This window comes from Cynocephalus volans, chromosome 8 (genome assembly GCF_027409185.1).
Source record: "Cynocephalus volans isolate mCynVol1 chromosome 8, mCynVol1.pri, whole genome shotgun sequence".
Taxonomy (NCBI): domain Eukaryota; kingdom Metazoa; phylum Chordata; class Mammalia; order Dermoptera; family Cynocephalidae; genus Cynocephalus; species Cynocephalus volans.
This window is the reverse complement of record NC_084467.1, coordinates 19137188-19149785: the sequence shown is the minus strand read 5'-3', so window position 1 is coordinate 19149785 and position 12598 is coordinate 19137188. Positions and strand designations below refer to the sequence as shown.

The following is a 12598-nucleotide window of genomic DNA, read 5'->3' as shown; positions in this document are numbered from 1 at the left end:
TGCAAAAATAGTATTCTGCCTCTGCTTTCTTCAGGATTCAAGAGTAATTAGGGCAGATGGGAATTCTCTCTGGCATTGTTAGTCCCATGTTACCAACCAAAAAAAGCGAAGCCCGGAGAGGCAAGAGGTTGGGTGATAGAACAGAAATGCTCAGGAGGCCACCAGCAGGGCCGGGAATGGGCTTGCTGAGTCTCCTGGGAGGCTGGGGAGGCGGTGAGGGTAGTAGCTCAGCACAGGTTCCCAAGTCAGGGCACCCTCGAACCTCCTGCCTTCCCCACTCCCCAACCCCGTGAGAAGGGTGGTCATTTAATTCCCTGGGAATTCAAACTCATTCTCGATGAATTGGGATAAAACACCTCATAATGTGGTTGCAAGGGTAAAAGACAACCCGCGTCACTCACACGGTACTTGTATTTTTATCAACGCGTGTGAGCGGGTCCTCTGCATTCACCTGATGTTTCTCGAGTGGCCCCTGTAGGGCAGATGCTGAGCTAGGGGCTGGCATCTCTGGCCTCCTTAGCTGAAGAACACGTCATGGGGTGTTCCTTCGCTGTGGCCACCTTGCTGACTCAAAAGCTCAGAGGATTTATCAGCTTCCAGGTGTCTCTGGAAGCAAAGTGAAGTGTCAGCCAAGGTTTCACTTCTTGAGTCTTCAATATCTGTCCCAGTCGTGACTCAGTGAGTCAGGGTGAGTCAGGGCAGGGTTTCTGGAGATCAAAATAGTTCCTCCTAGGTGCTGCCTTCCAACTCACGCTCACCAGCAAGGAGGTGGAACACCCAGAGACATCTTTCTAACCCTTGATCTACTTCCTGGAGTTTTTAAGCCACTGGTTTTGCACAGACATGCTGTCTTGTCACAGCCAGAGCCAGAGAATCAAGCCCCGTTGGCCCCACTCCAATTGGATAATTATGTTGGACCCACCTAAAGTTCCCCTGGGATTTTCAATTAGATACGGGATGCTTCTTCCTAAACGGCTGTAATCTGTCACCCTCTACCCTGTTAAACAGAGACTGCATTCCTCCCCAGAGGCAATTGGCTGCCCTTTAATGATGAGAAAAATTGCCCCTTTATCCCTCCCAACCCTGGGAATCCCCGAGGCAAAATGAATCTGTGCCTGGGAGTGTCCGGAGGGTCTCAAATGCCTTCCACAAGTGACCTGCTGAGTCCTCTAAGACATTCGTTATTCTTGGGCGATTTGCAAACAGCTCACATTGGAAGCTGCAAACACACTTAATCCAGTTGTGGCCAACTCAGAGCCTTTGATAGATGTTTTCTTTCCACGGGGCATGACCGGGTTGGCTTTTATAACTGAGCAGTGAGGCTCATAAAAGCCCCAGTCACAATGCACTGTGGGCTGCCCTGGGCTTGATCCAGCCTGACCTTTTTGATTTGCCAGTCCCGCCTCGACATGGAGGGACCAGCCCTGTACTAGGATAAGACTGTCAAGTGGGGTTCAGTTTTCTGGGCTCCAATACTCACTTCAACCTCTGTGTTTTTCCCTGCAGTTCACCTAATCTGGGGGCCTCAAAGCTGAGCCAAACATAGTCCCCTCCCTCAAAGAGTTAGGCAAGAAAAAGTATAGAAAATCTAAGGTGTTATGTGCAGAGAAAAGAAGAGTAGCCAGAATGTATTAAGGGGCCAGATACACTGGGCTAAGGGCTTCCATGGAGAGTATCTTGCAATGCTCCTGCAGGTGGGTGTTGTTACATATAGTGTATAGGGAAGTGCAGACTTGCCAAGGTGGTGGGACAGCTGGGATTGGAATCCAGGTCCATCTGCCAAAACCCATGCTCCTTTATTGGGCCACAGTAGAGGAACATGCAAGGCAGTCAGGTAGGGGCGGCAGGCGGCAGGGAGAGAAATTTCCCCAAAGGAGGTGAGAATTTGAAGAATGAATCAGACTTGGCAGGGAAAGCAGGTGCTCCTGGCAGAAGGCACAGCTGGGCAAAAGTATGGAGCTGCCGAGCAGTGTTGTGTTGGGTGTTTCTTGTAGGTAAAATGGGAGCAGGGGGCATATAGGAGATTAGGCTGGATTGAGATGCCATAAGTAGAGCTTTTCCCTTAACTTCTCATCGGGGTTTGTAAGGGGGGATGAACCACCCAGAACTCATGGGTGGATGGAGGGTTGGAGGCAGTCTAGGTGACTCAGCCTCCATCTCTCTGTGTCTCAATTCACGTCACATGGGGCGACAGCTTTTCCCTCTTCCATGATTTTGCAGCTGCTGTTCCCACGACTAGAAATGCCCTTCCCTTCCTTTTCCACCTGAAGATCCCCTGCTTACCTTTCAGGAGAAATGTTACCTGCTCTAGGGTGGATTTCTGGATACACCCAGTTGGAATTAGTCTTTCTCCCTTTCCATATTCTCAATGCACAGAATTTTTACCTCTATTCTAACAGATGTCATGTTAAAAAAAAAAATAGTACAAGTAAAGAACTGGTTGATCTTCCTAATAATCCTGGGTGGCAGGTATTATTATCCACCATTTTACAGATGAAGAAACTGAGGATTATGGAGGTTAAGAGACTTTTCTAAGGACACACAGCTAGTGAACAGGGAAGTAGAGATTCAGACCCAGCTCTGACTGCAAAGCCTGTAGTGCCTTAAGTTGTCACCAGTCATGATCGTCACACCCTCACGGTCATCCAGGTCAGTCGTAGCACAGAACAGTCTGGACTCCCAAGAATTCCTGGCACAGAGCCACACACATGGCTGGTGCTCACTAGGGATCCACAGAGCTGGAAGGAAGATGCCAGGCCCCTCCTGGGCATATTGGTGGAATGGAGGGCAAGGGACCTCTCGAGCCCATTGTGGCATGGAATGTGGGTGAGACACAGACTCCTCCTGCTCCAGCCTCCTGCCGACTGTCCCTGGTGAAGAAAGCAGACACCTCATGATCTTCTCAAATAATAGGGTGGGAATCTTGGGCTTGGGGGTGACCCGGACCAACAGGGTGACTTCATACAGTGGTTGGCTCATTCCAGCTCTGATTTCCAGGAATCGGGCCTGTTTCTCAGTGAAGCCAGTTACACACTCATTGGATTTCTGGGGGGGCTTTGAAGAGGGAGCCACAAGCTAGAACAAGGAGAAGCCAGCTTTTATTTATAAGGGGAGAGGTTATTGATCACACACTATAACCAGTTCTTCCATGCGGGTTGCAGGGAAGAAAGGAGGCAGCGTATTCCCCCTTTTCCTCTGAGTACCTTCGTTCTAAATATAAGCATCCAAGCCAGCTGTCCCTCCATCACAAGCTATGAGCCTCAGGCAGATTTGCAATGGATTACAATGCCTCCCTTGGCAGTGAGAGTGTCCCCCACCTCAGGGTGACTCTGGCTTGTGGAGGCCCCTAAATCTTTCTCTCCTGAGGCTCTGTTGTTCCTCTGCAGTCAAGCAACACACTGTGGTGCTCAGGGATCACCATAATAACAACGACTATTTTTACCGAGCACCTACTGTGTGCTGGTGCTATGCTAGGTGCTTTCCATGCCTTTTCTTGATTTATCCTAACTCCCTTACGAACACCAGGTGTCATTGCTCCTTGTACATACACTGCCACTGAGGTACAGAGAGGTCAGGGGGCTTTTCCACATTCTTACAGCCGGTAAGTAGCGTGAATGGAGTTCACACTCAGGTCTGTGTGACTCCAAAACTCAGTTCCCTCAGCCATGATGCTTTCTCCAAATTGCTAGGCACCAGAGACTTGAGATCTAGTACTGGCATTCCTACTAACTTGCTCTGTGACTTTGGATGAGTGACTTTCCCCCTCTGGACAACAACTTCTTTAGCAAAATAAGGAGGTTGAAGAAGACATCTCTAGGTCCCCTCTAGGTATCGGTCAAAGGGCAGCAGAGTCCCAGTGGTCAGGAATCCCAGGTCCCCTCCTCTGCTTGGAAGGGTTGGCTTTGAGGTGGGGCGAGGCTTCCTTGGCCGATCAGTGTTCTGAGAACCTTCTCTTCCTTTTTGGTGAGAGGCCTTAGAAGAGCCTTCAGGTGGAGGCAGCAGTAGGCAGCCCTTCCACTGCATGGCCGGGACACTGGCACAACTCCCCTAACAGCCCCAGAATCCCCTGGCAACCCAGAGGAACTTTGAATCAAGGCCTGAGGAAGGTCACAGCTGGAGGAGACCTCAGAGGTCATTTGTTTCTAACTCCCTCATTTTACAGATGGGGAAACTGAGGCCCAGAGTGAACTAGTGACAGAGCTAAGACTCAAGTACAGGTTCCATTTATCTTCAATTTAACCTCTCTATACCAGAGAGAAAAGATAGACTTCCTTTCCTGAAGGAGGTGGAAGACAGACCTGAAAGGAATTACAGTGTAAGCCGTGAGTGTTAAGCAGAGGTCTCTTGATTTCCAACCTAGTGGTTTGCCATTCCTGCATCCTGCCTTGCTGGGAAGATATTTAGTAGCATTCTGGAAGGTCAGTGCTGGATTGACCTCTAGAGATCTGCTAGTCTTGGGATGGAATCCCTGTAATGGGGGATGCCTCTTCTCCTTCCCTGGCCATGGCAGACATCACAAGTGCATCATCAATTCCTCTTCCCGCTGAGCCCATGTGGGGCCTCAGTTCTTTCCACAGAACTCCCGCCAGGCACTACCAATCGATCAGAGTTGGCGCATGAGATAAATGCTGTCTGCCATTCCTGATTGCTCTGCAGCAGCATCTACAACCACAGTGCGCACTGAGCTCTCACTGTGTGCCAGGCCCTGTCCTGAGTACCATGTTTGAGGTGCATGTTTGAGCTGATGAGGAAACTGAGGTCCAGGGGCCCCCACCTCACTAGCAGTGGGGCTGGGGCTCTGCCCAGGTCTCCCAGTGCCATAACTAGTCCTTTTGCAGACAACTTGGCACTGCGCAGAGCTTGGCTATATCTAAAAACTGCCATTTCCCCAATAGACTGCTTTAGTAACATCTTCCCATTTTGTCTTTTCTGAAGCAAAAACCCCATCCTGAACTTCTCTGCCCAGCCTTTACCTCTGCCCCCGAGGCCTCCTCTCCCAGGGCCCGGTCAGTATGAGATCGTGGACTACGAAGGGCCCTCCAAGCGTTTCATCTCTAGTGCATCATTCGTGTCCAACACCAGCCGGTGGACAGCGGCGCCGGCCCAGCCAGGACTGCCCGGCCCAGGTCAGAGGACTGTGTTAAATGATTGTGAAAACCAAATCTTCTGGAATTGTTTGTCATTCCTGGGCCATCAAATACCACTGATTTATGGGCTGTTTGCCAAACAGGTTATAGGGGTGAGAGTAGATTTAGAAGAGTAACCAGCTCACATTCTCAGCATATAAAAATGTTCTGTATTTTAAGGTGAAAGGGCTCTTAGAGATGATCCGGGCCAGGGATGCATAACTGAGGACCGGGAACATCCAAGAGCCTCCAAGGTGGACCCTAGGTCATCTGTGACCAAAATTATCTGCAGATTTGGAGCATGCAGACACTGTTTTCTGGGGAAAGAGGCCATAGCTTTTGTCAGATCATCAGAAAAGTTATTGTTCTTAAAAATATTTACAGCACTGGTCTAGTCTGGCTAAGTTGTTTTACAGATGGGGGAGGCCTGGAGGGCAGGTTGTCCACAGATCCACAGGGAGTTGGTGGCAGGGCAGAGTGCCGGACATATTTCCCCTCTGCACCTTGTTTATTATGAAATAACCGGGGACTGTCCAGTGGAGCAGCTCTTTTAAGCCTTCTAGCTCCACTCCCTTTCCACAGATGAGCTTAAGCAGTGAGACCTTGTTACACATGGGATCTACCTGAGAGCTAATGTCATGAGGGATTCACTCTGCTGGGTAGTCTCTGTACTTCCCGACCTATTGTACTTCCCGACCTAGAGCCCCTTAGCTGTTACTGCTCCTTGGCAGTGGCCAGAGCTGGTGGCACTGTGGACTGACAGGTGTGGCAGGTGGCACAAGAGGAGGAAGGCACCGATTCCATGATATCCAGCCTTCCAGTGAGCACTGATGACACTCCCACCCTGGGGAGCAAAGATGATGTGGACCTGGTGCTCACCCCCCAGAGGCTTAGGCTGGTAAGGAGACCCCCTCTCCTCCACACTCACAGGTAAGGATAGTGTAAGGTAGCCTGGACAAGGAGGAAGTCCTTCCCATAGCTTTGGCCTTGCAGATGTAGTGATAAGCCAAGACTGCAGGGGTTTGACCCAGGGTCATCAGGTCAGTCCAGGAGAACATGCTAATGCTCCACACAATGGTGAGCTCCAGGGGCCCCACGGCCAGGCGAGGACACTTATCTGTCCTGTTTGGCCCTGTCCTCTAGGAGCTCTGTCTGAGCAGTGCATGGTGTGAGGCACCTGGCACACAGGCACAGGCCAGTCCTGCTGCTGTGATCCCCTATGCCAAGGGGGTTCCCTGAGGGGCCTCCTGGGCAAATTCACAGGCAAGCGTCTACCTTCTTGGCTTCCAATGTGCGCAGATATACCTAGACTGCCATAGGCTCCCCTCAGCAGCTTCCCAAGACTAGCAGAGAGGCCATGCATGGGACCCCGGGACCCTCATTAACCAAGTCGACGTCAATAGGAGAGTTTCCTGTCACCTTGGGCTGTGGTTCCCAAGCTCTGTGTGATCCTGGCTGCTCATCTCCTAGAGAACCATGTCTGCAGTTAACATGGCTTTCACTTTTCTGGAAATTTCTGAACTAAATCAAAACAAAGTCCCACCAAGCTAACACCTTGCTTCTTTAAGAATATAACGTTACTCAGTTTTCTTTTTTTTTTTCGAATTTCATCGAAAACTCTTTTGCAAAGTTTCTTCTGTTAAAGATGTTGAAAGGAGTTTAAAAAGGCAGGAAGCTCAGGGCTGGCCCGTGGCTCACTCGGGACAGTGCGGTGCTGATAACACCAAGGCCATGGGTTCGGATCCTATATAGGGATGTCCGGTTAGCTCACTGGCTGAGCGTGGTGCTGACAACACCAAGCCAAGTGTTGAGATCCCCTTACCAGTCATCTTTAAAAATAAATAAATAAAAATAAAAAATAAAATAAAAAGGCAGGAAGCTGGAGTTCAAGTCCCACCTTGGCCAGTTAAGAGCCATATGACCTTGGGCCAGTCCCTTCCTCTGTCTGTCTCCCTACATGTAGGATGCAGGGGCTGGAACAGGGGTCCCACTGGCCTTTGCAGCTCTGAGATAGAATGCCAAAGACTCCTGCAAGTGGCCTTTTTTCTCTAAAGATGTCTCTTTCTCTCTCTCCTCACAGCTACGTACAAGCCAGAATTCCCAGGAAAGCAGTCCTTCCTCTACAACGAGGACAACAAATGGATCCCAGTATTGTAGTGACATTGCACAAGCTCAGGAAGAACCCTGGCCACCATCCCAGCCCACCCAGCCTCCCCAGGACATTTGTTATAAGAAGGTGTATTTCGTGTGTGACAGCTGATGACTTGGGAGGCGGCTCTGCCACCCAGCCTGCATGTACAGCTGCCCTTGTCTCGAGCTGCCTCCTGGAGATTGCACCCCCACCTCTGCTGAGTCCAGTGGTCTCCTGAGCAGAAACGAGAGCCCCCCTGGTTGCTTCCCCAGGCATCGGTCCAGGCTGGGCGCTGGCATGACTCCCCCCCACAGACTGAAGGGCTCCTGAGGCGCGAACTCCAAGAAGGAGACCTATCCACAGAGACAGCAACTGATGACAGGCGCCCGGGAAGCCTGAGGCCCAGCAGGGGCTCTAGGGCCTATTTTGTGCCCAAAGAGTGGACAACCCATCCTTCTGACCTTGACTTCCAGACTCCTTTTTGGGTTCCAGGAGTCAAGAAGGCCCAGAGGTGCCTGTGACAGAGACACGAAGGGATTGCCTGGGTCCTTTGCCCCCAGCTAATCCTTTGTATCTCACCTCCAGGAAGAACATGGAAGCTGGTCACTGTGATCACTGTCTACTCATTCCCCACCTCTGGAGAGGCCGCCATTTCAGTTCATTGGCTCTGCACTCAACAGCAGATGTGGACAGGACCCTGCTGGAGCCAGAGCCAGTGTGGGGAGCCACACTCTGCCCTACACCTGCAGGCCCTCACTTTCCCTGACCTCTCCCCTCCTCGAGCATGGTCTCCAAACCCTGCCTGACCTCCTGCTCCAGGTTCGGAGGAAGGTTTGTTGACCAGGTTTGATACAATCTTTAAAGGATCATTTTGGGCCTGCCAAATCTTTTTCCTCAGCAAGAAGAAGAGATTCCCAAAGAACCAAGAGGAAATAGAAGTAACCACCCATCCCCTCCTTCCCCAAATATAGATGTTATCTTTCACTATTGTAAAGGGAAGTCTCTCGTGTTGCCTCCCCACCCCTCACGTCCACAGGCCTCTCTCCTTTACTTCTCTCTGAGAATGTCACATCCTGGGCCTTCCTGTCACAGAACCAGCTACTGACTGGCTCTTCCTCTGTGGAGGGTGGATGGGGAAGAGGAATAAGATATCCAGTTAAACAGAATTCTTGCTTCCCACAAAAGCTGCCCTTTTTGTGAATTTCAGATTCCGGCGAGGGCCCCGTGGCTTTGGAATGAATGAGAAGCAGCCTGGAGCACGGTGCTAGCAGCAATGGAGCTCTGGGTGGAAAGGCAGAGACGCCTTGTGCTCATGTCTGCTTGGGTCCCTCGCTTCTCCTCTAAGGGAAGATCTGGGTTAGCATCAAAGGCTCCAAGGTCAAACACTGCCAAGGGCTGGGTGGGCACTGCATGGAGCACTTGGGTCAGGTGGGGATGGTGGCTCCAGGAACTGAGGCTGCTGCCTGCTAAAGGGGTGTCCAGCACAGCTCTACCTAATTGTTGCTAGATCTGCAAATTTTTCCGTAGGATCTGGGAAATCGTGAAAATATGAAATCTCTTGATTTCAGATGTTGACAACTATGTTTCTATTTTAAATTTCGGCTTGGGCTAAAGGAAACTATTCTGTGGGCAATCAGTTGTTGACCTCCGTGCTGAAAGTTCCGGAAGACCCTTTAAAGCTGACACTTGAAGCTGCAACTTTGTTTGACCCCAGATTCTTAAAAAGGGAGCTAGATCCCGAGGCCTTGGTTTTTAGGCCCCTCTGACTCTGGGTCTCCTTAGTGACCAGCAGACCTATGGATTGGAAGCAGCTGTTCCTGAGGTCACTTTGGGCAGAGGCTGGTGGTAATGCATTGGAAAACAACAACAGGCCCCTCCTCCCCTTGGATGGGGCCGTCAAGTGAAGACTGTCTCTCAGAAGGACCCCCCTCCAAGTGGGGTCAGGAAAGAGGGGATCTGGGAAGAAAACAGCAGGGCCGCTCTTGGCCAGTCAGAATCCACGTTCTGTAAACATCATGGCTGGGGCTGCGGCCCTAAGCTCAGATGGTCCATCTTGATCATACCAAGCCACTCTTAAGCTACCAGAGGCTGAGCACAGCTCTGTCCAGTCCTGTGGTTCTCAACACCTAGCTGGACATGAGGACCCTGCGGGAGCTGCTGCAGAGACAGCATACCCAGGCCCTAACCCTCCAAGTTCTCGTGTACTTGATCTGAGGCAATCTGGGCATCGTATCTTTATTAAGTTTCTCAGTGTGATTGTAATGTATCTAGCTAGGGTTAGGATAACACTGATAGTTAATAAAGTATTTCCCAAATTTTAGTGTGCATGCAGATCACTTGGAGTGCAGATACGGTAGTTCTGGCTGGGGCCTGAGACTGCATTTCTAACGAGCTCCCAGGTGATGCTGAGGCTGCTGGTCCGTGGACAATGCTTAGAGTAGCAAGGGTCTAATAAGTATACTTAATCGTTCAGCTCTTCATCTGGTGTTCCACTTGTTCATTGATCTGCTTGTTTACTTATTTTTCCTTCCCCTCCCCCACCATTTCCTCGTTCATTCATTCATTCCCTCATTCATTCATTCATTCCCTCACTCCTGCCTTCCTCATTCAGCCCTTTCTCCCCATGGTCATTCGTATGTCTCCTGGGTGAAAGCTACCTGCAGGCACGTGATAGTCTCTCCACTAGCCAACAGCTGCCTTTCTAAAGTGATCTCCTGGGGCCGGCCCGTGGCTCACTCGGGAGAGTGCGGTGCTGATAACACCAAGGCCCCGGGTTCGGATCCCATATACTGATGGCCGGTTCGCTCACTGGCTGAGCGTGGTGCTGACAACACCAAGTTAAGGGTTAAGATCTCCTTACCGGTCATCTTTTAAAAAAAAAAAAAAAATTTTTTTTAAATAAATAAAGTGATCTCCTATTTGGACAGGTTTTTACTTATCTTTACTCCTTTCACCTTTTCACTCCCGGTGTGGCAGCTGCCGGACTCAGGAGCTGCCCTTTTTTCCCTGGCTTCTCTAAGACCAGGACTGAATTTCTTCAAGGCCTTCAGAGCTCTCTTTGCGGTCTGAGTGGCCTTTCTAGGCATGACAGCCCTAGTCTCCTTATGAGGAGGGTTAAAAGAAACATGCCCTGGTGGCTTTGCTGGAGGCTGTGCAGATGTGCAGGGATGGGGAGCTGCAGGCCCCTTTCCTGAGCACTGCAGCAGGCTTGGCACTGATGCAATTCCCGTGTGCATTAATCCAGTCAGACACTGATAGATTGCAGGGCTTCAAACCCTATGTAATTGGGGACTGTTTGGAACAGTAGTTCTCAGCCTTCATTACACATTGTAATCACCTGGGGAACTTTTAAAAGTACTGATGCCTGGGCCTCCCACTCAGAAATGCTGATATAACTGCTCCAGGGTGGGGTCTGGGCAGTGGGGAGGAGGGCAGGGATCAAAGCTGCCTTGGTGATTCTAATATGTGACAAGGTTGAGAAGCACCGCATCCAGCTTCCCAACTTGCTTGTGAAAGGAGGCTGGACAGGAAGCTCAGGAAGAAGGAAATAAACTCAAGCCGAGCACCTGCAGTGTGCCTGGTGCCGTGCGGTGTTCTGTACTCTTCGGTCATGCAACCTTCACACACCACCTTGCTCTGACATCTAGGGTGATGTCATAGCAGCATTGAGGCCTGGCTGGGCGGAGCAACTCTGGATGCTCCATAGGGTCCCTCCAGCAGTGACAAGCAAGTCATATTGGAGGCTAAGGGGAAAGGAAACATCAGTAATACTGATCCCATCTTTAGAATTTTGATATTTTGTTCATTGTGGATTTTTGTGCCTCAATTTTTAAAAAATATTTCACTGGACTATTATTTGATTCCTGAGCTCTTTGGCACCCCTTAATTTTTGGCCTGAGGCTAGTGTCTCACTCACCTGATCCTAGTCCCAGCCCTGTTCTAGGCAAGGGGCTTGGGAATTAGGACTCTGTCAGAGCTGGGAGAGGCCTGCCTTTTGTTCCCACATCACGGTGGCCTTGGAGACTGACCAGTAAAACCCGAGGCTCTAAAGATGACAGTTACAAACAACCAATGTAGACCATGTACTGCATTTGGTAGCCAAAGAAACTGAGGACTAGAGGTAGCTGTGTGCTGGTAAGCCGGCTCTCCAAAAGCAAGCAAGCAAGCTCTGATGTGTGATTTGTACTCTAGGGGGAAAAAAAGGCCTTGCTTTGTAGCATTTGTCATGTCGGTGGTACAAATACTCCCACCTTGGCTTCCAGTGTGCTAGCATGACGTCACTGGCTGCACAGTAAGGAAGAGATGCGCTAAATTCCTTGTGTGAGCTGGCAGGAGCTGGCTCTGGGGAAAGGGACTTAGCCCAGAAACCAGGGGCAGAGTTCACGTTAAGTACCACTGCGGTTCTCAGCAAGGTCATTCTGGACCCTTTCCAGATGTTCTTTTTCTCTAGAGTCAATGATCCTATGGTCATAACATTCAGCCTTGTGGGACCACACAGGACAAAGATCTGGGTGTCAGGATTGCACTGCCTTCCAGGGCGGCCGCCTCTGCCTCACCAGTGCCCGCACTTCAAGTGCAGCCCCCAGCACAGAGCCAAAATGCCTGGGAAAGAGGTGGAGAGAGGTTTCATCCACCCCAGCCCTCTCTTCCTGGAGGACTCTCACAGAAGGAACAGGTACAGCATTTGAAGTAATACGTGGGTAGACTTTTATTACCAAATACCATAAGAGTATACAAAATGCATGATTGAATAACAACTAAAAAAAATTGTCCAAGAAATGTGAAATACACATTTTTTGAAATGATAAAAATGTATCCATGAAAAATATAAAATGTTGCATATATATATATACAATACATATTTATATATATAACAAATGAAAATTGTAATTAAGAAATGTATACAACAGTGAGTAGGCAAGACAGTAGTTTTATACAGCGGTCACTTTGTTCCAGTCAATCACCTCTATTATTTACATCTTGCATTGAGGAAGTCTGTGAAAAGAGATTGTTTCCGCTTAGTGTCTTTAAAAGTCATTTGCACTGACAATCAAGAGTTTTCAAGTTAACTGACCAAAGGGTAAGAAATCCTTGGTCTGAAGGAGATGGAAGAACTGAGAGTGGGGGCCAGACCAGAGTCAAGTCAGCTGGCGTCTCACTGCGGGACAGAGGGTGGGTGCGCTTCTGCCATCTGAACAGGCAGGCTGCTGGAGGCTACTGCAGAAAAGGGTCTTCTGAGGAGGAAGGAATCTGTTGGGTATGTGGAAACCAAGATGACATTATCTCTGGGTGGGCAGGCCCTGGCAGGAAGTGCAGGGAGTAGATTCAAGCATGAATGGGG

At 49.9% G+C, this 12598-nt stretch overlaps 1 protein-coding gene across 1 annotated transcript in view; it reads left to right on the top strand.

The window, feature by feature from the left end:
• Positions 1-7283, top strand: part of STPG1 (sperm tail PG-rich repeat containing 1) — a 39219-nt gene extending 31936 nt beyond the window's left edge. Inside the window, exons 7-8 of the mRNA XM_063106974.1 lie at positions 4936-5126; positions 7207-7283. Of these exons, the coding sequence (XP_062963044.1) occupies positions 4936-5126; positions 7207-7283 (268 nt within the window). The remainder of the gene's footprint in view (positions 1-4935; positions 5127-7206) is intronic.
• The last annotated feature ends 5315 nt before the right edge of the window (positions 7284-12598 follow it).